We start from the raw sequence: 23,731 nt of genomic DNA, 5'->3' as shown, positions 1-23,731 counted from the left end.
ATCAAAAGACGACAACCCGACGATTGTCAAATTTTCACACTGTACGTTTCATGTGTTGACCAGCATCGGTTGATCTGAACAGCTGAACAAGTTCATGGGAGAGGACTTTGTCGGATGTTCTGAGCTAAGAGCAACATTAGACGAGGGATTGATTCACCCCGTCTGAGGATCTGGGTCACAATCTGGGCGGTGAGATATGATCACGCCCATGCAGACAGGACCATTTGGTAGGCAGAGTCAAGCAGAACCAAGTTATCATAATGAGTCGCTTTACAAGGTCATGAGCACAACTCGTCTTGTCTCGAAGTAATCTGTACATCTCAGTAGAGACCTTCAACCAAGGCCTTCACCTTTTCATACTGCGGCCCGCTCTCCTGGCCGGTCGCCATTCTTACAATAGTTTGGACTTTGTCTTTTCCGACACCTTTCTCTGTCAGTGTCGTGAAGAGCCCCAGATCTCGCACGAGCTTCAAGATCGCATCGCCCACGGCCGTGGCGTCAGCCGTCTTGTTTCCTGAGTTTGTGAGGCCAATGAATGGCGCCAATCTTGCTATCTGCGCCGCATTTTCTTTCGAAGTCTCTGCCTTGAGCTTCACCACATGCCCTAATGTCATGCAGGATGTGATCCCGTGTGGAATCTGGTACGGCGAACCCAAGGCATATCCGAGAGTGTGTGAAAGGCCCAGTCCACCTCGGACATTGAGACCAATGAAACCCAATGAGGCAAATGCTGCCAATAGCAACTTCGTGATAGCTTCTTCGTCACGAGGGTTCTCTTTGTACTTGGGCAGATACTTGAATAGCTCGCCAGCTGCGTAAAGAGCCATTTGTCGGCAGGGCATCTCCGTGGCTGTTGGATAGTATTGCAGCTCGACGGCGTGATCCAGACTGCGCAAGCCAGTGCTCATGAACAGCCATTCGGGCGTGTGAAGGGCGAATTGGCTGTCATAGATTATGACGGAAGGCGCCAGCTCGGGGTGGACCACACTGGTCTTGACACCATCCTCTCCAGTGTACCCAGCAATGAAGGTACATTCGCCAGCGCTGAGGGTTGTGGGAATGGTGACATGGTGTAGGAAAAGTCCGCGCTTTTCGTGAAGCCGAAATGATATGGCTTTAGCAGCATCGATTGGGCTCCCGCCTCCGATGGATATGATGGTATCGATTTTGTCGTCTTTGAGGACTACTTCCAGAGCCGCGTCGATATCTTTGACAGGAGCGTGCTGTCCAATTTTGCTGAAGGTCGCAGCATGGCGAGATCCTAGAAGCTCTTCGACCTGCTTGATGAGGGGGGTCTTGGTTGCAAGGGAGTTTCCAGTGAGGATCAGCGCTCTAGACGATTCGCTTTTCAAGGAAGCCACCAGGTTGGACACGCTGCCCGAGCCATAGAATAGCTTCTGTAGATGCGTGGGCTTCCAGAGGCCACTCAAGGTCTGCTCAGAGGACTCTGCTGTGGTAGATTGGTAGCAGCGTTGGGGTTTATATGCAATCGGAGGAACCAACCTGAGCTGGAGATGTTGTGGAGCGACATGACTGTTGATCAAGACTGGTGGTGCGTGAAGCGTTGCAAATCTCGACAAGGGAGCCGTCGTTGTCAGACGAGATGTTGACGAAGTTATCGATGATAACAACCGACCCCGCAGATCTTGACGCAACCGGGGTAACATTGACATATTGCCGGCCGAACAAAGCTTGCGTGGTGTGCTGCGTTTGATCAATAATCACGAACACAGTACAGCAGTCTTTGCACGGCTGACAAGGCTCGCCGATGTCAGCACGACATTCCCAGCACGAGTCAGTCCCAATGGAGGGCACAGCAACAGTAATGACCAGCGGCACATACTGACAGCATCAATGGGAGTCCCACCAAGAAATAATCAATTTGCGGGACCGCGAAGATCGGGTCTTGCGGAGAGTGAACATCTGCGTTGGTTCCGTGCAGCCACCATCTGCATGTGCATCATCAGTCACCAATCGAGTCAGAGTACATATCGTCGAGACCTTGGGAAGACGACATTAGGGTTGGGGAGAGCACTGGCGATGCGAAGCATGACTGATCACGCTCATATTAGAATTTCATTACGTCGTCCATCACTACCTAGGTATCATTATTCAAATCACATTATCCTCTGATTCTCTTCGTGTTTGATAGGTCTGCATTAACTCGCAGCTCGTCGCCTGCCAAACAGCGCCATGCCTTTACGCAGGACAGTAGATCGAGATGGCGGTCGCGTTCGTGAACTGACCATCCTCAGCCTTGACGAAATCCAGTGGCGTAAGGGGTTTCTTGTACATGAGACAGGCATTGGTCAGCTCGCCGCCCTTGGATCCGAAGTAGCCTTTCGGTGTCGGGGCGTTGTACGCAAACACGGCAGCTTTGTACGTGCCCCTGCTGCCGTATCCGTAGGTTTGCTTGAAACAAAAGTCGCTGGCCTCAGCGACGCTGCCGGTCGCGCCGTAATAGGCGTAGTATCCGGCATTGGCTTTGCTGAATTCGTCGCTCACGCGGTAACCGCTCACATTGCCCACGCCGCAGGAAGCATGGGGCAGCGGGTTGATCGTTGTGCAGTTCGCTGGGATTGGGATCGCTTCGGGACCGCCGGCGCGTTCTTGGATGAGAGGAGAACCGGCGACGACGGCCAGCACAGGGAGGACAGCCAAGATGATGTTATAGATCGCCATGGCCTCGATGGTATCTTGCAAAGTCTTGCGGAGAATGACTTTCTCCCTTGATATGGGTTTTTGAGAGTGTCGTCTTTCGGGAGTGACGTTGGCTGGGCACTTGATTGACAACAGCGGTCGAGATTGAACGCTTAAGGCGGATGATGTTGCTTTATATGCCAATCGTGGAACACGAGCTGATGCATCATTTTGGATTTTTAGAGCGAGGAAATGATCTCATCCGGTAGGAACTCCAGGGCTATCAATCAATAATGTCAGAAATAGGGCAGGCATCGGACGGGTGTCACCCCAGCATCCCACGATCTGCAAGGCCACTTCCGCTAAATTTGTACGCTGACGGTCAGCAATGCGCAGCACAAGATACACATCGTATTCCTCCCCTTGTCAACATCCTCTTTCTCGTGGTGCGATCGAATTTGCCAGCATGTATCAAGAACGGAAACCTGCTCAACGGACCTCCCGGAACGTGGCTGCAGCGCCTACTGTGTTCTCTGCATGCTTCCCTGGCGGTGTAGCGAAGAACACTGGGAGATCCAGGCTGGAATTGTTGGTACCTGGAGCAATCGGAGTGGCCTCAGCGGACATTTGCTGCACCACGATCGATAGTTCACTATACTCCTGCAGAAGCTTCCATCAAAACCCGGATATACACCTGCATACGTCGTGTACAGAGGGACGATTGGCTGCCCAAATCCCCTAACATGCGAACATGAGGTATCGTTGAAATTGTGCACCGATCGACGAGAATATCCATGTAGGGCATTCTCACTTACACATCTTACATTACTGTGCATCAGATTCGTGATAACCAACAGTGCCGCCAGTCATCGAATGCTACATCATTTCTTTCATCATCTGTCCCAGGTATCATCTATCATTTCCCATTCTCCTCCGACGTTGCTCTTTCAGTAGCCCTTTGAACCATAGTCAGGTGGGCTGTAGCTAGGAGGACCATAGCTGGACGGCTGCTTCTTTTTGAAGGCTTCTTTGACCAATTTGTCGAAGTTTGGTGTTCCGAAACCTGTGTACACGTCCGAGTCAACCCTATTCATGCAAATGATCATTGAGAGATCCCAACTCACCAGTCACTGGATCCCATCCAACAGCGGCAGGGAAACCAGTTGAGTTGCAGCCGATACTGCTTCCGCTCGTCACATCGGTGAGCGCCTTGTATGCACCTTTGTAGAGCCATGGGTTGAGAAAGCCGAGCGAAGGCTTGCCAGCCGCGATCAAGGCATCGTTGACGAGGGCAATGACGGCGGCGAAAGTTGGCGAAGATGCGGAGGTACCGCCGACAGTGCGTACGGTGCCGTTCCATACAATAGCATCGTGGTTGCTAATATCGACCGTCAGTAAAAGGATAGGCTGTTCTGTTGTCGAAGCAGACCTCGACTCACCTTTGAGCCGCGACATCAGGGTAGGCACGTCCAGATTTGTTGTACAAGCCATCGAATTTACCATTTAATCCCTTGACGTATGCATTCACAACCTTGGACTGGTAGGAAGGCTGACCGAAGTAGTTGCTGAAACCAGCACCAGAGCCGAATCGGGAACTAAACAATCATTGTCAGTACCAGAACTATGCAACGGCACTGACAAAGGCGCAGACTTACACAGCTACCTCGGGTTGGAATGACTTGGTACCACCAACCGAAGTCACCCAAGGACAACCTGTTGGGAAGTCGGGAGTGAAGCCGGGCTTGCCCCCCTGTTGCTCAAGAAAGCAAGTGCCATTCTTCCCAACACCATCATCTCCGGAGCTGAAGAACACCGACACCCCACGCGCGCCGAGTTGAGCAAATCCAGAGCACACGCGATCCGCGTAAGACAACGGTACCGTCTGTTCGTCATCACCGTAACTCGACGAGAGCACCTGCGGAATGGTCTTTTGAGCCAAGATGTAGTTCAAGAAGACGAGGTATGGCTCGTTTGTATTTTCGGTGTCCAATGGAGTCGGGGAGAAGGGCGGGCTGCCGCCGGTGCTGTATGCGGTCAAGGGAATCGGGTAGCCAATGCTCAGCATCTGCTGAACATCGAGATTACCCTCGATGTTGGTGCCAGCTGCAAGCTCAGCTGCGGTATATGGACCTTGGTTGTCTGGTGCACCTGCGATTGTGATGATTTTGAACTCATTGGCAGATTCTGCCGCATCCGGGCGATACAGTTGCAGGAATTTCAGGGTGTCCGAACGCTTGTTGGTCTCATTGAGATAGTTGGCAAGAGCCATGGCATTCTTTCCGGCGGCCTTTGGCTGGTAATTGATGGTGCCGTACAAAGTCCGGATGCACTCGGGGGTTGTGATGGTCTCATTGCAGATAGCGGCGATTGTGCTGGGTGATGGGCCTGATTCTGCAACTTTTGCGTCGCCGTATGCTTTCCAATACGGCTCCGCGACCGGTTCGCTCACCGACTCGATCGTCTTCAACTCACGCCGTGGACGGAAGAAGGAAGTCGTCGGTTGCACAACATCAATGTGTTCGTGCAGGTGGAGCGGCAGTGACCACTCTTTGGCACGAGACACAGTCGCACCATCACGGTGGCGGTACTTCTCGTACTTGGTCTGAAGCAATTCCTCTGCTTTTCCAATGGGGATCACCACGTGAACCCAGTCCTTGGCGGCGGTGAATGTGGCGTCTGAGATGCCAGCCTCCTCCAACCAGCTGCTGACCAGGCTGACTGACTCATCGGCGGGCGCGACGATGGCATTGACCTCGTCATGCGAGAGATGCTGGCCATAACGGGGATGCTCTGGGTCAGAAACCTCGAGGAGGTGCTGTTCGATGAGGCCTTGTTGTGCTTGTCTCAGACCAATCTGAAGATGAATCTTTTCTTCGGCAGGGGCAGAGCCAATACTGGTCCAGGCGCGTGGGACAATGTGGCGCTCCTTGACAGCATACTTGGATGCCGCTGCAGAAGGCAAGGCATTGGCGGTACCGATGGCAAGGATAGCGACGGCGAGTTGCGAGTACAACATGTTGGAAGCCTGTTCGAGGAGACACTGAGTACTCAGCAAGAGGAAGAGGTGAGTCAGAGAGAGTGGGCTCCTGCTGTGTATTTACATTGCTCGATCAGAGGGATCGGCAGCAGGTCAACACACAATCACATGGCCGACTCGAAGAGCACATTGCTGCCATGCGGACCAGATAGGATAAATGGCCGAGCAAAGATATGATCTTCACAGCCATTGGACACGGCAGCCATTGTCCGTGAGCTTGCGTGGCACGAAACAACCGACCCCGGGAATGGCATCATGATCGGCGAAATGATGGTCGTATCGCGGGATCGAGCTAGGCGGTCGTGTGCAGAACAGCACTGCACAAACATCATCATGCAGTGGGTATGCGTTCGGGGAAGATCTCGGTGTGTTGCCCTCCACAGGTTAGGATGCAAGCTCGGGAAGCTAGTGGAGCTTGGTGAGCTTGGAGTTTGTGTCTCTCCGTCCTGGCTGAAGTTGGCGTGACGGCGGCGACGATGAAAAAGCGACCTAGGACAGATTTGTCTTTGTTCTAGCGATAGGCTGTGGCAGGTGAACCAGGGACTCCCTCGCGCATGCAGGTGGACAACAATCCATAGCCCGTAGACCCAAACGAGAAGGTGTTGTCCGTTGTCCATATGTACAGTCCTTAGCCTGCGGATTATACCCGGCTGAGAGCGGTTCATTGTGCCTCCTGGGAGTCTCACGTACTAGTGCAGCAACACTGCGCAGTTCCATTGACGAGATATCAGAGTATATACCACGAGCACGGTCGCATTCTCAGTAGGCCCAGTTAAGAAGGTTATAGAATACATTCTTATTACTGCGGTACCGTCGTGTCAGGTACAGGATTTGCGAGAGGGTCAGCGCTGGGCGGGCGGCAAAGAGGGCGCGCGGAGGGGCACTGAGGGACGAGGGGGACTGTTCGGTGCTGAATTCCCCTGCGAACGGACATTCAGCCGATAAGAAGCTGGAGGAGTGATGATCGCGTGCTTGTTCTGCGCCGCAGTGTTGCAGATCAAGCATTTCCCCTGCAGGATCAAGGTCGGCCTCTCCTACCGCTATGTGTGCACGGTGTGATTGTGATGATTAGGCGAGCCATGATGATCAATGATGAGGTGGTATCGCCCGAAACCTTGAAAGGGGCAAGCTTCGATCTCTCTTCTAGCGGCCGCCCCGCAAACAAGCCAATCTGATATCAGAATGCACCTGACCATTGCGAGTTCCTGAGGCGCAATGGCCGTTCCCTTTTCGGCGTGACGCCCGCAGGTATAGTTACATCCGCGATACGATGGATGCAGACGCCCGACAGCTCGCGCGGATGATTGTGCCAATTCGCCATGACGTGGCGATCACTCTTCCCCTGCTCATGTTGTCCTCATCATCACGGCAGCAACCATCCCCCAGGACGAATGTCTTTCGAGATCATCAGTAATGTTGGGCCGTGCTATCGCGGTCCTAGTCGAGGACCCGGCTGTGGACAGTCTTGCAATCTTCGCGACGCAAGCGGCGAGTTTTTGAGAGTGGATATGCGGTACCTGTAATCCCCTGTCTTTCATTTTTATCTGCGCTCATCTCCACCCAGACTACACGAGTAGTGCACAAACGCGACGTTCAATAAAACAACAGATACTCGCCTCACATGGTCTGCGATCATAAGCAGATCCAATACAGTTCGCATGCTCGATCAAAGTCGCGAGTGTGAACGCGTCCAGAAAGCTATTCCTACGTTGATTGTTGGCGCCACTGCTGCAAAGACAATGTCGCACATGTAGCAATGTCAGGCGCTTGCGCGCGCCCAATTCGATGTGTCGAGGACTGCCTGGCTATTCGACGTGCTCTACTTATCATCAGGATACCCTTCGATGGTTCCGCGCTGCTACGGACAGTGCTTTAGAGCGTTGTCCGTTGTCGAGCTTGCGTACATACTGTACATCCCACAATGCTCCAGCTTGCAGGCTTTGCAGTGCTAGATTGTCTACGCGAAATGCTCGCCACTAGGTAAGCCATCCGATGTGATTGGCATCATCCTCGTGTCAGCAAGGGGTCTGTCTTGTAATAGTTGCTCGGATATGAACGGGTGCCACCTGCACTCTAGTAGACAGATTGTCATTCAGCCAAGGCTGCTCCACTACAGCCCTGCAGACCGTGAAGGTGTTTGTTGTCGTGAAGACGGCCTCAAACCTCTGCGCATCGCGTGAACAAATCGCGTCGAGCACCCATGCTCTCGTCAGCTGCAGACGTCCATGGATGGACCTCAGACCTGTAGGCATGCATCGCAAATCCCACGAGGCGGCATTATATCGCTCGTGCACAATGACATCGTCCTGTTTGGCTGGCGTCGATCTCGTGTTAAGCGCCGGGTGCACGAATGACAAGGCTCGACTGGCCAAAGACTACGGGGTTCACCATTCGGTGGCTTGCTGTCAGTCCGTTTCCAGCTGTGGAATGTTCCGCAACCAGACTGCTTCATGCGAATGCCAATCATGGTGTCTAGAGGATGTGTGGTGTATGTGCGATAATGAACTCCGTCGAGGATTCAATCATCTCATTGCATTGTGCTGCGCCGTTGCCTTGCAGCCCAAAATGCGGCGGCAGCGGCAATGCACACCGTGACGCAGCCAGGCCAACCTCGCATTCTCGCCCATAGTGCGTCGACTTCGGAATATCTAAAGGTTCTTCTTCTCTGTCGCCATAACATCGTATCGGACCCATGAATCATTGTTCAGTTTGCTCACCGACCACGACTACACTGAACGATATCGCTGCTTCGTCACCACCACGTCGTATCTCCACTGTCGCCTGACCCCGCGCCGTGGGGTGGAGTGGTCATCCAGAGTGACCGACTGTCACCAACACCATCCTCATCAGGGCCTGTCGTCAAATACATCGCGCCGGCATCAATTCCGCTCGAAGGAATGCATTGATCTCGACCCGTCATCGCCAGAACCTGCTTGTCGTTTCGTAGTGTCTTACACATCCTTGGTGGACGACAGGCGGTTCCGACAACCAGACACTTTGCCCCACAAGCACGAGCACCATGTCGATGCTTCCCATCAGACCAGGCATCTCGCGACAGCTGTCCGCAGCCGCCATGCAGGTTCCTATGCTTTCTTCGCCTCTGAAGCAGACGAATGAAATCGAGTGGATACAGCCGATCAAGCAACATATCCGCAGTGCATATGGCGACGACCCGGAGCAGTTCAACGATGAGTGCGCCCAGCTCAACCGGCTGAGACAGGACATGCGTGGTGCCGGGCAAGATAGTGCCGCGGGAAGAGATCTACTCTATCGATACTATGGACAATTAGAATTCTTAGACTTGCGCTTTCCGATCGACGAAAATCATATCAAAATCAGCTTCACATGGTTCGATGCCTTCACACACAAACCGACCAGCCAGTATTCTCTGGCGTACGAGAAAGCGAGCATCATATTCAATATATCGGCGGTCCTATCTTGCCATGCGGCCAACCAGAATAGACACGAGGACACTGGCCTCAAAACGGCCTACCATTCCTTCCAAGCCTCCGCGGGCATGTTCACATATATCAACGAGAACTTTCTACATGCACCTTCGACAGATCTCAGTCGGGACACGGTGAAGACTCTCATCAGTATCATGCTTGCTCAGGGACAAGAGGTGTTTATTGAGAAACAGGTGGTGGATAAGAAGAAGCCTGGCCTGATCGGAAAACTGGCCGCACAAGCCGCCTACCTCTACGCCGAAGCCGTACAGGGCGTGCAAGAGAATGTGTCTAAGGCCATTTTTGAGCGAGTCTGGCTACAGATGGTACAGATCAAACAGCATCACATGGCCAGCGTTGCTCAATACTATCAGGCTGTGGCTGATTACGAGGCTAATAAATACGGCGAAGCTATTTGCAGACTGCAAGCTGCCCAGAACGCAAGCAAGGAAGCGCTGCGTATAGCCAATAGCTTCCCCGGCTCTGTGCCATCGAACAGCAACTTGGGTTCTGAAACTGGCACAATCTTGGTCGACATGACAAAGAAACAATTGGCCTCGATCCAAGAGCTTCTGACTGAACACGTCCGCGACAACGACATGATCTATCACCAGCCAGTACCCGCTGAGGCCAACTTGCCTAGCATTCCCAAGCTTCCTGCCGCTAAACCCATGCCAGTGAGCGAGCTTTATCAAGGACAGGACATCCAGCGAATCATTGGTCCAGACATCTTCCAGCGTATAGTGCCTATGGCAGTCACTGAAAGCGCAAGTCTGTATGATGAAGAGAAGGCGAAGTTGGTTCGTGCAGAGGCGGAACGTATCGAGGTAGCCGACAGTGAGTTGGTGACCTCGCTCGATTATATGAAACTCCCTGGGAGCCTGTCCATCATCAAAGGAACAGTCTCGACAGACATCTCTGTGGACGAAGACTTTCGCACGTGGTGCAACGAGCTCGCGAACCACAGTCCGTTGCATCCAGTCTTTGAAATTCTCCGCACTTCGAAGACTACTGTCCTCGGCACACTAGACGATGCCCTGAAACAGCTCGATATGGAAGAAAGCGTATGCGAAAAGATGCGCAGTAAGTATGGCGCGGACTGGACACAACAACCCTCATCGCGTCTGACAGCCACCTTACGTGGTGATGCACGGAATTATCGCTCAGCGGTTGAGGAAGCCAGCACTAGCGATGCACAGTTGTACGCCACCTTCCGACAGCATGAGTCAGACCTGGATGAGATGCGTAGCGCTGGCGAAACTGACGAAGCTGATGTGTTGTACCAGCGCGCCATGCTCAAGGCAGGCGCTGGGAAGAAAGCCGCAGGCTCGGCTGGACCCAATAGCCAGGACGGCGATTTGCTCGGTGAGGATTTCGATGACGAAGCACGCCAAAGCATTTCGGAACAAGTCGAGCGGGTAGAAGGTCTTCTACAGAAGCTCAACCTGGTCAAGCGAGAGAGGGCGCAGGTGTTGAAAGATCTCAAGGAGAAGGTGCAAACTGACGACATATCCAATACCCTCATCCTCAGCGTGAAGAAACCCATCGTCAATCCGAGCGAGAACCCACTATTCAAACAGGAACTGGAGAAGTTTCGACCGCATCAGACTCGGATCATGCAGGCACTACACAAGCAGCAAAGCCTTCTCAAGGAGCTAGGCCGAACCTACAACGACCTGCTTGCCGATCGACGAGTTCGCAAGGAGCAGGATAAATACGAAGGCTTTGTGCGGCAACGCAATTCTGTCCTCGGCAAATACAAGAAGGTCATTCAAGCATTCCGGGATCTCAACACCGGTCTTGAACGGGCACGCCAATTCTATGAGGAGATGATTGAAACATCCGAAAGCCTCAAGAGCAACGTCGATACCTTCGTGGAGAATCGGAGAAGCGAGGGAGGCCAGCTTCTGCAAAGCATAGAGGTGGCTCGGAGCGCCGGTGCTGGCGGATCTAGTGGCTCCGCAGAACGAGAACAAACCAGAATGCGAGAGCTCATGGAGAGAATGAGTGTCAATCCGACGACTGCAGCTGCACCGCCGCCGCCGCCTCCGCAGCCATCTGGTCCCGGGGCCTACGAACATTTACAGCAGCAACAGCCTTCACGGCATCGCCCGGCGCCTCTGCAATCCTTCGCCCAACAAGCCCCTGGGATTGCTACTTACAACCCTGCGGCCAGCCCCCCGGTCACTCCTCGATATGCCGGTGTGCAGCAAAATTCGGGCATGTCTAGTATGGGCGGACAATATCCTCAATCACATCAGCAACAACAATACCAGCAGCGCGACAGCAGCTACATCCCATCGTCATATGCGCCCATATCTCCACCTCCCCAACAGCAATTTTTCAATCCAGGTTCCATGGCCGGCGGAAACATGCCACCAACAGGTCAATCGCAACACTCAATACCGCAGAGCGCATTCAAGGGTTATGGACAGCCAGCAACGCAGAACCAACCACAACCTGGCCAATACGGAGGCGCGTACCCGCAGCAACCGCAACAGCAACAGCGGCAGTTCAGTCCTCCACCCAATCAATCCGGCGGTGGTGCCTGGCCACCACCACCACCAGGTCCACCTCCGCCCAACGCCGGGCAGGACCCTTGGGCAGGGTTGAACTCGTGGAAGTAGTGGACACAATAAGAGTTTTTCCGGTGTGCTGATATGTGACCGTATGTCTGCATTTGTGCTCGAATCTTGTTATCGTCTTCTTACTAGAATCGTCGTTTTTCTGCTGTCAACAAGGTGAGAACTCGCTCGTCTGCGAGCGATGACAACAGTCGGCGATGGGGTGGGCCTGTCAGTCTGCGGGTATCTTTGATATTTCACATCGATACCTCCCTGTGATGCTCCTGCAGTATGCAGGCTTCACGATATAGGCTGATGTCGCCCCGACCATCGTTTTCTCGGGCCGATGCGGAAGACACCGACGAGTGTGAAGGATGCAGGTGTGGATGATGACGACGCCGCAGCGATCGCAATTAATAACCTTGAAATTTCCATGTGTTCATTCACTGTCTTGACCCGATCCCCCTCTCTCTATCGTAGTCTGAGGCAAGATATAGCAGTCGAAGACTCAGACACAAAAAGAGCGCGCGTACGGGGATCGATGTTTTCTACACAATATTTCGGTCGTGGCTATAGCATGACTTTGTGACTCGGTGTTGGTTTAAATTGCTCCCGTGCCTCTACCTTGACCCTTACTTCATCGTGGATCGAACGATGGCCTCATAAAGAGTACTCATTCTAGATAGAGGACGACTAGGAGAATGATGCTTTAACGGGTCTGATTTACTTAAGTATGAACCTTATTAGACCGCGGCATGGAAAGCCACCATTGGACTGAAGTCTCATCTACCGTCTCATTTGTCTTATTATCAAACCTTGTCAGGGAGCCTTGATGAATATCGAGATCGTGGCATCGCTCTCTTCGGTTAGTCAGCCCACTGCGATTATATACGCCGCAAGTACATGAGGTCTCGCTCGCGTCGGACTCCCTCCCGCCAGCTCAATTGATCATGGCAAAGTTGACACTGGTCACACGGAATTTCCGCCTTGCAGGAGCATGACATGTATGGAGGCGGATATTTCGCGACGGTACAAGGGCTGAGACCGGATTCCGGCCTTGGGAAGTTGGCGATCTGAGACGGTGTAAAGTAGACGATCGTGATGATGAAGATCGTCTACTGTTACCGATCACAACGTTCGTCCCGTAGCTTGGTACGAGACGAATTTGGATGATCCGTTTGGAACTTTCCGCACGGCTGTGATGACAAGAGCGCAACACGAGCCGTTGTCTACAAATCCTGATCGATACTAATTATCCTGTTCAATTGCATCTTTCGACCGCCATGACCCCGGCCGTTCAGCACATGGTCTGGCGCCGTTACTTCGGGAGTCGGCTTCTTGTCGCTACTTCGGTTGAATCCGTGCTCACCAAATCACTCCGCGCGATGATGTAGCCTGCTGCCACGCCTGTTCGTTCGAACATGAGTTCCATGTACCGTCTGGATTTTCCATGAGTACCTAGGTATCTAGGGATACGACACACACGCTCTTTCCGCGAATGGGGACGACTAATTTCTTACTTGTTTTTACCCTATGTTTCCGCAACCTTGGAATGGTGAGGCGCTGGGTCATCACGGCGCGCATTGGAAAGCGATCGCAGGTAGCCGTCCCATCCTTTTTCTGTGCGGCCACGCTGGGAGAATTCGGGATAACGAGAACGACAAATGGTACATCGAGGCACACCTGGGCATCATCCAAAACAGCCCTGAAGCCCTTGCAGGGCTTTCTTTCATTGATGGAAATCCCATCCCATCCCATCCCATCCAATTCCAGCCGTGCTGGCTGCTGGCCGCTGTCCACATCATCTGTCATTGTCCCTCCCGTATGCCGCACGCCCCGACCTTTGGCCAATACAACTGAACGCCATCTCTTTCGCACCCATAAGAAATTCCCTCTTTTCCCGTGATGGTGGTGACGATGATTCACACATCTACTAGGTACGGACGCATTCACACCCGGGATACGGTACGTACATGCCAAGGTCTTCCAAGGTGCAAACACATTGATACCCGCGTACATGCGTACACGCTCACGACGCTGCTGCCCATCGGACCGTATAACACCGTAAACATCAGCCTGTTCTCGGGTGCGACCAGTCTCCATCATTGTTCGACTGTCTTTCGATTCCCTCTTTGCGCGTGCTTTGCTTGGATCTTTGTTGGAGTAGTGGCCGCAGCAATGTAATAATAGTCCACAGGTGTGTCTAATAACTACTTCGGTGGGTAGGCATCATTCGACACCTGGGCAGTTCAACCTCAGCGTTTCCTCCGGCCAAGGGATGAGTACCGTGCCGTTCCGCCCAGTACATGCTGCTCATTCGAGCTTCCCATGAGAGTTTCCATTGGTGCTATGTTATGTGTACGCATGGCAAGGGAAACCTGCATTAGGTCCTCGTCACAAGCTTATGGCGTGGAATGTAATAAAGCATGACGTTCCTCGGTGTTTGAGAGGGTGTCGACAATAAGCACCTGCATGTTGAATATATGTCCAGAACACAGTACACGGCTGTGTTCTGTTGTGTTGAGGTGGTGGTGGCATGGTGGTCCACGCCGTCGTCGCCGTCGTCTTCAGTATTGTTACTCGTTGAATACGGTATGGATGGGTGGGAGTAGAGCTCCAGGGCGGTAGTCAATACCTAGCACCCTAGTAATCATGAGCATTGGAATGGACAATCACGATCATGTCTTCTGGTCTTTACTATGCCCAGGACTACTCGGGTTGACTGAGGTCTGCCGGCGTACACTGCCGACTGTCGTTGTGTCTGGGTCCCAGGTTGTCTCCAGTATTCTGTCCGCGGGTTTCGGGCATCTCCAAGATTCTTTCAGCAGAAGCTCTCGGGCTTTCTCTCGTGCTGATTCCTGCCAGCCAAGGCCCTCTCCCTGGGTTTTCTCGCATCCCAAGGTTATTATTGACATTATTACCTATGGATTATTGCTCTGTATAGCCGGTCCTCGCTTTTTGTATGCCCCCTCAGGTGGCTGAATATTTACTATACTACCTAGGTACTTAGGTATTATTCTTCCCGTACTCCAGCAGCAACAGCAGCAGCTGGTCTACAGAGTATACCTCGCCTCGCCTTGCTTGCCGCCCGGGTCACGAATTTTGGCTTCCTGGCAGAAGAACTTTTCTGCCCGACCATCATCTTTGTCTCTCGTCACGACGACCCTCACGGACTCGTCCCGCTTTGCTTTCTCTCCGTCATTGTTCGAAAAAAAATCACGACACACAGATATTTACGCTTCACCTGCATTATTGGCTTCCATTCCCAGAGTAGGAAGAGAGGAGACCCAATAGGAAATTCACCCGCCGGTCATCACCGTCGATCAAGGGAAAAGATAGAGAGACAGGGCCGTCTCCAATTGACTGTTGCTGACTGGGACCCACGAGTTGATCCCCGACGGTGCGGGCGCACTGTTGCGCTTGCTGTTGTTTCTTCCCCACCGTGAGCCGTTTGCCTGTTGATGGAGATTTCGCTGCTGCTGCTGCTGCTCCTGCTCTTGGTGTTGCGCGTCTAAAATTTATCGTCCGCTGCTACTGGGGTTCCTTCGCATCATCCTTCAGGTCTGCCTCGTCGCTGCTCCACTTTCGAGTCCCCACCAAAAAACCGGGCCCCTCCACTCTCTCATCGTCGGATGTCGCCTATAATAATCGGGTCAAAGATCAATTTGTATTATGGATCACAACAACCATTTTCCATCGGCATACACTCCTTATGCTCAAGCTCAAGCGCAGGCGCAGGCTCATGCTCATGCTCAAATTCAAGTCCAGGCTCATGCTCAAATCGCCCAGCAAGGCAATTCACAACAGCAACAACAACAACAACGGCAACAAACACCAAACCTGACGCCCCAGACCACTGGACAACATCAAACGGTGTTGGCAGGATTCACAAACCATGCCGCTCCGCCACCTCAGCAGCAGCAGCAGCAGCAACAGCAGGTGCTCTCGCAACATAATGCGATTGCGCATCCAACCCTCCCTCCACTGCAGTCCCATTCGGGCAACTACTCGCATTTCAATCCCATGCAATTCGCGCATGCCAATTCTCAAGCACCATCGCCGGCACCATCTCACCTCTCAGGAGCCGGTGCTCTGAATGGTCATCATAACGCGAATGCTTCGTTATCTAGCCACAACCCAAGCGTGTTCCCTCAGCATGTCTCGCCCATCAATTCCGCGACGGGCACCATGTTGCCGCCTGCTTATCCGCCTAACACGTTCGCCACGTCGCAATCAGCTATGTATTCTGCCGCATCGAGTGCAACGCCTTTGCCTGCGGTGAGCGCAGCTAGCTCACTACCGACGTTGCGTCCAATGCCTACAGGAGGTGTGAATGGTGTTATTGCCCATGGCTTGCCCACCTTGCCTGGAGCCAACCAGCTTGGTGCACTGGGACAGCAGCCTTCTTTCATGCAAAATGAAGAGGCTCCAACGCACGTGGTCGGCTCTCAAGGACGGCGAGGAATTCTTCCAAGCGCTCCTGGACGACCGAATCCGCCTGCCCAGGGGAGTGCGCAAGCCACCAAGAGTCTGGTCCCGCAAAAAGACGCCGACGGGAAATTTCCTTGTCCACATTGTAACAAGACTTACCTCCACGCCAAACACCTGAAAAGACATCTGCTGCGACGTAAGTCTCCCGCCCGGCCCATCTTCGGCCTCGAGCTTTTGCTGATTGTGCGACTTAGATACTGGAGACCGACCATACATGTGTCATCTTTGTAAAGATACCTTCTCCCGTAGCGATATTCTCAAGCGACATTTCCAAAAATGCTCCATCCGGCGAGGCAATCCCACCGGAGCTAATCACCTCGCACACCAGCGTCGTAACACTGGTAGTGGTGGTCGGCTGTCCATCAGCCAACAGGATGGCCCGATCGGTCTTGCAGGTCTTTCTGACGTGGCTGGCACCCCGACATTCAATTCGAGCATGGTCAGCGATAGTCCCACGGTCAATGGAACCATGTCTGCACGCTCGTCAAGGGCTAATAGTCTGATCTCGCCGGGCACTATGAGCCATCGCAACAGCATAGCTGGGCTCGGAATCCTGAGCGCTGGGGCTGTGGAGCATGCCGACACGCTGAACTCCTCTGCCGGTTTCCAGCCTTCGGTCAATGCATACACCCTGCAGAGTCCTGCCAATGGTGCGCCACTATCAAACAATTTCTCATTTGCACCACAACCACAGTTGAACGGAACGATGTTCAACAATCACTCGCAACCGCAGCAGCAACAACAACAACCCATGTCTTTTTTAGGCCATCCGAGCTCGCGCTTCGACAACAGCCAGAACAATAGCCCTCAAAACCCCATTGAGACCAGTAGTGTCCCGAACGTCGACTGGTCCGGCATGTTCATACAAAGTGGCCGGGATGGCTTCATAGAGGGCCATCCTGCGAACGCGAGCTCACAAGATGAAAACCAACCTAAAGCAGAGTCCGACGTCAAGATCAGCTTTCCTCCTCAATCCCGAGACCTTCATTTTTTAGGTGAGGTCTCTTCCCTTCCGATCACAGCTGAGGTCGAGAGAAGACACGGCGAGACTCCAGACAGCGCACAGCCGTCTGCCGAGGAGCCCTTGAACGCCAAGATCGATGAACTGAAAATTCATTGTTTCCCTGGCGGGGTTCAAGGCATCCGCAGCGACGTCAGCGCACAACTCATGTGGGACTGCTTAAATGTGGAGACTATCAAGCATCTCCTTGATCAATCATCCTCGTTTCAAGGGCACTGGCCCATTCTTCATATGCCCACCTTCGACCTCGCTCGGGCAAACAATAATCTGGTCCTCGTCGTCCTGTGCATAGGGGCCATATACAGTCCGGATCCAAAGTATCATGTACAGAGTGTGCGACACATGATGGAGTTTACCAAGACTACATTGTACCGGACGGCCGGTGTCCTCAGTCGTGTCGCCAATGGATCAACACATGGCTTGGCAGCATCGCAGTCCGAGTTTGAAGAACTACAGGCGTTGTCGATGCTGCACACCACGTTTACATGGCACGGGAATCCGGCACAGCGGCAGGCGGCGCGGAACGACTTTGTCATGCTTACCCGAACTTTCAGGTCATTTGATTTCACGCGAACTGCGCCTGAAGGTCACCACGCTCAGAGCGATCTCCATTCAACGCTAGCATTGTCGCCGAAGCAACTCGACTCGTTCAAATGGGACTGGCACACATGGCTAGAGCAAGAAAAGCGTAACCGACTAATGTATCAGGTGTGGCTGATGGACACTGCCATGGTGCTCTTCTTCAACACAAGCCCACAGTTCGAAACATCAGAGATCAAATTGATGCTGCCTGCAGACGATGCCGTCTGGGAAGCTTCAACTGCCGAAGAATGTGCAGATGCTCTCGGCCTCAATGGGCCCGCGGCGCAGGGACGGAACTTGAATGGTACGCGTCAACCGATTCAGCCTACGCTACACAACGCGTTGCGTTCTCTACTCGAATCGTCTGCACCCGTCCAGACAGGAGCTACAAACGTCTATGCAAAGTTTTTGCTCATCCACGCCTTAATTGTGCGCGTCATCTCTTGTCAGATGGCTTTACTGCGATCCGAGGGGCACGTCCAGGGCTACAGCATCGGTTTGAATGGCTCTACGCCCGCCACTCCCTTGTCGCAGGGCGATTGGTTGGAGCAGGACACCGGTCGCACAGAGAACCGAAGCGCGGAGAACAGTGGACACGTCTCGCCGACAGACCCGCTTCTGGCAGGCAACGCACCTTCCATGAGTATGATCCAGCATGAGAAAGCTTGCCTGGAGCAGGCTCTGAACAGATGGAAAGCTAGCTGGGATCTGGACATGCAGATCCAATTTCCACCTTCAAATTTTCAACCAAAGCGGTTTGGCTTTAGCCGCGACAGTGTGCACTTCTTCTACATCGCCCGCAGCTTCCTCCAATCCTCTAACTTGTCCGAATTCGCTATGCCTGCCGACATGCGCTTCAGACGAGTGATGGGTCTACTCAAACGAATTAAAACGATGATCGCGGATGATCCTGGAAAGCAGGGTCCGCGCGACGTGGTGGGGAGCGTTGGCGATATCGATGATCATTACGGACTTGACAGTCTCACTCTGGACATGACTCTGCTCTTCGCGCGCGATGACCGTCGACCGGACAGTCCTCTCACCGATCCCCACTCTCACGTTACCTAGCTTGCCCCTTTCAGCGACCCCACCGTCAAAGGGCTGACCAAATGACGCCTCTCACCTGATGAGTCACTTATCACCGATTTGGCAGTCAATGTTATCTGAGAAAGGCGTCCCAGACAGCCGGTTCGATAGCAGCTGGACCTTGAATAGACCGTCTGATCGCATCACTTCCCGCGATGAAACAAGAATATGAATATTTGGTATACTAGAGATGGCGCATCGAGTCGGCGAAGGAGGTTATTCCAAAAAAAAGTATAGTTTCTGCATTATAAGGCCCAGGGTAGCATTTGTTTCTAGAACAAAATAGATTATAGAAGTAGGAAAATAGAGAAGCTCGAGAATGGAAAGTAAACGGAAGTACTCTCATTTTAGAATTCTAATATCCTAAGAATAGTTAGATACTTATATTTCGCTATTAGGTTTAATATTAAACTTTTGCGAAATTAGCTTTCTAGTTAGATAGAATCTTACTTTAACTAATATTAGTTTTAAGTTTAGTAAATAAGGGGTCTTAATTTTTAGGAAATTATTTTATTTCTTAGAGTACTAGTAATTAGTTCTAATAATTGTAATATTAAGTATATAGTAATTTTAGATAGTAACGTAAGTGCTAAGCGTTAAGTATATAGGTAAAAGTTTATAAGTCTTTCTAACAGTTTAAGAATAAATACTAAAAAGGCTATAAATTTACAAAATTAATAGATACGACGTCTATATTATTAGAAAGACCTCTCCTTTACCTTAGAGAGGCCTAAAGAATCAAAAGAGAGACTATTAGTACTCTAGTAGCGACGCTAAATATTAGCTAATATAAGTAGATATCTTAAGAACCTTCGAAAAATTTAAGTATTACTTTAATTGTTTGTTTATTTTTACTATCTCGTTCTATATAAAAGCCTAAGACTATTTAGCTAGACGTTTAGTAAATATATACTATAGCAACTTCTTTCTTATTTGCTTCGATATTATAGTAAGAGAGAGCCTCTCTAGGGGTATAGATATCAATTTTATCCGATAGAATTATCTAGATTTTAAAGTATTTTTTGGACTTCGGTAATTTTAAAAAGGATTTTAGATATATAGTACTTAGTATCTAGTACTTATACTACTTTATACTTAGTAGTATTCCTAGAGAGTAGGGAGTTTTATAAAGACTGTCTAGACTTCTCTAATACAAAATTAAAATACTTCTCTAGAGAAAGATCTTATATATATTAGCTTAAAACTTTTAGAAGTATTTTAAGCGTTCTTTACTAAATATTAGAAATTCTAATAAAAGGCTGATTAAGAATACTTAAGGCTTAGCGCTACTCTAGGGTACTATTATTCTCTCCTTTTAAAGTAACTTAGGCGTATAATCCCTAGAGAACTTTTCTCTAGAGGATTCTTATTATTACCTTTATTTTCTACTTTTATTCAAGATAAGTATAGTTAATAACTACGTATATTTTTATTTGCTTTAAATATAGTCTAGAGAATATCTTATCTCGATTTTTATCTCTTTAAAAGGGTTTTTAAAATAAAAATCTTAAAGCTAGTTCTACTCTTAGAGCTTTTCTCTATACCCTATTTATACCTTTTATAAATTAAGTGTTAGTTTTCTATTATTTCTCTTACTAGTTTATACTAGTAAAAGTTATTTGTTATCTATTATATTTAGAATAAGTAAGCGTTTAAGTAGTAATACGCTATTTTTATTTACTAGAGTATATTAAGTACTTCTTTCTTTTATTCTTTGAATTAGGATCTAATCTTATATTTTAAGATCTTACGTACTATAATTAGTTCAATAAGGTTATTTTAGTTTATAGTAATTATATCCAGGCTCATACTAGCTATCTTATTTATACTTAATTAATTTTAAAATTGTTAAATTTAGGTACTAGTTAATTACTATAGTTCTATATTATAAGAATTAGAAAATATATATCCTTATATAGTACTTTAGGTAATACTATATAGTTAAGATATATTCTATAAAAAGGTTAGTTAATTAAATAACTACTATACTTTTCGAAATAATATGTTAGTATCTAACTCCGCTAGCTATAGTAACTACGACTATTTAAGGCGACTTATATAGTCGTAATTATAAGTAAGTATAGCTAGTAGTAATAATATTATATAGTTAAGACGTATTCTATAAAAGGTTAATTAATTAACTAACTACTATAGTCTTTAAAATAATATATTAGTATCTAACTCCGCTAGCTATAGTAGCTATAACTATCTAAGGCGACTTAGATAGTTATAGTTATAGGTAAGTATAGCTAGTAGTGATAAGGTCGACCCTTCGTTCTTAAAGGGTACTATAATAAATAAGGTCGACGGAGAGTACTATAATAGATAAGTATAGCTAGTAGTATTAAGGTCGAGTCTTTATCCTTATTTAGAGAGTACTATAATAATTACTATATTAATATATAAATACTATAGTAAATTATAATTCAAAGAGACTTAATCTACTTATATTTAAACTATAATACGATTATTTTATATAAAAAGCTAGATAATTACTTCTATTTATTGTATCTAACTTATAACTTAAAATAATCCTTCTAGCTATAATTCTTATATTAAGTATTCTTTTTATTTAGAATTTAATAATAGTATACTTTTAAGTTCGTAGCTATTTAAAGTATTCCTAAACTACTTAAGTAGGTTACTTTCAAGTATAGTAGTTATAAAGTATATATCCTTAAGACTAAAACAACTTAAAAGCTTAAGAATAGTAAAATAAGTTTTATTTTATAGAAGAGATTTAAACTAATTAATTTATTTATATAAAGTAATTTCTATTCTAATTTAGAACTCTCTATTTTAAATCTTCTTTATTTTAGTTAGTACCTATTAGCAAGTAATACTTTAAGATCTATTTCTTCTTTTAAAAGTACTAAATAAGTTACTAGTTAATTAAACTAGAGGTTTTTCAAATTCTAATAACATCTTCTATAGATTAGATTACTAACTTTAATCCTAGTTTAAAGTACTAAGATAGTAAGAAGTAAAAAAGTAAAACTATAAAAGTATTTATTATCTTTGTAACTATAAAGTAATATTTAAGTTAGGTAATAAGTAAATAAGTATATTATAAAAATGGGTTTAAAATTCTTATTTTTTAAAATATAAGAGACATTTTTTTAATTTTTTTTTTTAATATTATCTATAAAGTTTAAACTTTAAGAATTATTCTACTATATATAAAACATATATTTAACATACTATTATTTTTACGTTTAAATTTCTTTTCTAATCTTATCTTCTTTTTATTTTAATTAGTAGAACTTTAGCTTCTTCTAAATACTCTTATCCCTAGATATATACTTATAAACTATTATATTTTCTTTTAAAATAGTAAGGTAGTATCTAACTATCTTCCTAGCTTTAAGTATAATAGGAAAAGAAGTTTCTTATTACTTAACTTCCTCGAGTCTAAATATATACTATACTATATATAAAAGATAAAGGGAATAAGGAGCTACTCTTTATTTTATAGGAAATAAGTATAAATATAGGCTCTATACTTTACCTAACTCTTAATTCAAGTTTAGAATAGTACCTACAGGAGCTTATAGCGATTTGTCTAGTAGCTAGCTCTAAAGTTTTAAAATTCTTATAATACTATAGAACCTTAGATATTAGCCTATCTAAGCCGATATTATAGCTCTGCCTACTATCTTACTTAGTCTTACCCTCTAGCCTTAAACAATTATAGAATACGTTTCTTTATAATTAGAGGTTATTCTCTTTTACTTCTTACCTAAAGTTTCTAATATTCGTCTAGCCCTTGATTTCATAATAATAAAAAGGCTTTCTAGCTCTAAGATAAATCTTCTCCTTATAAAGAAGCTCCTTCTCTACCCCTAGAGAAAGTACTATATTAAACTTAAAGGGTCTTTGAAACTTAGATAAATAAAATAGAATTTAAATATAGATAAAAATGGATCAATAGTTAAACAGTTAATCTCTAAGGTAAGAGAGCGCTAGTCTCTTCTTATATTCCGCTACGATTATAGGTACTAGCCGTTTCTTACTTAGAGAGGCTTTATCTATCCCTATTCCTAGGCCTAAAGACTCTAGATAAGAATATAGTTCTAGTATTAGATTCTAGATATAGACTCGGTTGTATTATATACTTTTTTGACTAATTTAAGTAATTCTACTAGTCTTAATAGTAAGACTTATTAATTTAAAGACATATATATATGTCAAGAACTTATATCTAGATAGATAGAGAATATAGATACTGTTAAATAGATAGATTAGAACTATTTTATAGCTTCTAGAGAGGCTATAAATAAGGAGGACCTTAAATGCCCCTTAAAGCTCTATTAGCTCTATAGCCTTCCTCTTAGTTATTAAAAGATAGTAAAGGCTAATTTAGTACCGTAAATTTAAATAAACACCTACTACTAATTTCTCTATATTCTTTTAATCTAATCTTAGACTCCTTTATACTACTAGAATAAGTAAAAAATAAAATAAAATAAGAGAAGGATTTAGATAACACTAAGAAAGACTAAATAAGGAGGACTATATAATAGTACTCCTTCTTAATATACTTATAGAACTAATATAATCTAATAACAGATAAAATTATATACTAACGTAGTAATATACTATTCTATATATTACCTTACTACTTTATATCCTTATAAATAGTAATATAACTATAATCTAAAATAAAGTTCTTAGAGGAAAAGAGTATCTATAAGAAAGAACTAACTTAGTAGTTTCACTAGAGAATTATAAATGAGTTATTAGACTTGTAGTAATTATATCTAACTTTAGTATAAGTAAGTTAATCTAATACGTAAAGTACTACTAAAGTATTATATTTTAAGGAATAAGTAAAGAAAACTATTAGTAATTACTTGTATATTAT

At 47.4% G+C, this 23,731-nt stretch overlaps 6 protein-coding genes across 6 annotated transcripts; 2 read left to right on the top strand and 4 right to left on the bottom strand.

The window, feature by feature from the left end:
* Positions 1-170: 170 nt before the first annotated feature.
* On the bottom strand, positions 171-2,055 carry K489DRAFT_384458 (Dehydroquinate synthase-like protein). Its single transcript, XM_033605861.1, has one exon. The coding sequence runs from the start codon at positions 1,671-1,673 to the stop codon at positions 321-323; it is 1,353 nt and encodes a 450-aa protein (XP_033455992.1). The 5' UTR covers positions 1,674-2,055; the 3' UTR covers positions 171-320.
* Positions 2,056-2,199: 144 nt separating this feature from the next.
* K489DRAFT_413395 (uncharacterized protein) lies at positions 2,200-2,682 on the bottom strand (the record flags this gene model as incomplete). The annotated part of the gene is made up of 1 exon (XM_033608034.1): positions 2,200-2,682. The coding sequence occupies one exon, from the start codon at positions 2,680-2,682 to the stop codon at positions 2,200-2,202; it is 483 nt and encodes a 160-aa protein (XP_033455991.1).
* A 905-nt stretch (positions 2,683-3,587) lies between these two features.
* Positions 3,588-5,656, bottom strand: K489DRAFT_413394 (tripeptidyl-peptidase 1 precursor; the record flags this gene model as incomplete). The annotated part of the gene is made up of 4 exons (XM_033608033.1): positions 3,588-3,703; positions 3,765-4,018; positions 4,080-4,235; positions 4,296-5,656. 4 exons carry the CDS (start codon positions 5,654-5,656, stop codon positions 3,588-3,590), a joined length of 1,887 nt encoding a protein of 628 aa, XP_033455990.1.
* A 3,046-nt stretch (positions 5,657-8,702) lies between these two features.
* K489DRAFT_326551 (BRO1-domain-containing protein) lies at positions 8,703-11,750 on the top strand (the record flags this gene model as incomplete). Its single annotated transcript, XM_033601909.1, has 1 exon — positions 8,703-11,750. One exon carries the CDS (start codon positions 8,703-8,705, stop codon positions 11,748-11,750), a length of 3,048 nt encoding a protein of 1,015 aa, XP_033455989.1.
* An 877-nt stretch (positions 11,751-12,627) lies between these two features.
* K489DRAFT_404690 (uncharacterized protein) lies at positions 12,628-13,878 on the bottom strand (the record flags this gene model as incomplete). The annotated part of the gene is made up of 4 exons (XM_033607130.1): positions 13,171-13,878; positions 13,057-13,126; positions 12,813-12,883; positions 12,628-12,760 (listed from the first exon to the last, which is right to left on the bottom strand). Exons 1-4 carry the CDS (start codon positions 13,791-13,793, stop codon positions 12,628-12,630), a joined length of 897 nt encoding a protein of 298 aa, XP_033455988.1. The 5' UTR covers positions 13,794-13,878.
* Positions 13,879-15,926: 2,048 nt separating this feature from the next.
* K489DRAFT_326540 (uncharacterized protein) lies at positions 15,927-18,849 on the top strand (the record flags this gene model as incomplete). Its single annotated transcript, XM_033601908.1, has 3 exons — positions 15,927-16,314; positions 16,373-17,205; positions 17,260-18,849. The coding sequence occupies 3 exons, from the start codon at positions 15,927-15,929 to the stop codon at positions 18,847-18,849; spliced, it is 2,811 nt and encodes a 936-aa protein (XP_033455987.1).
* Positions 18,850-23,731: the final 4,882 nt, after the last annotated feature.

This window comes from Dissoconium aciculare, assembly GCF_010015565.1.
Source record: "Dissoconium aciculare CBS 342.82 unplaced genomic scaffold K489scaffold_15, whole genome shotgun sequence".
Lineage (NCBI taxonomy): Eukaryota > Fungi > Ascomycota > Dothideomycetes > Mycosphaerellales > Dissoconiaceae > Dissoconium > Dissoconium aciculare.
This window is presented reverse-complemented; position numbering and strand designations above follow the sequence as displayed.

What these genes read in the sequence shown, in the direction of transcription:
- K489DRAFT_384458 (XM_033605861.1), bottom strand. Translation starts at nt 1,673, where the DNA reads ATGTCAATGTTACCCCGGTTGCGTCAAGATCTGCGGGGTCGGTTGTTA.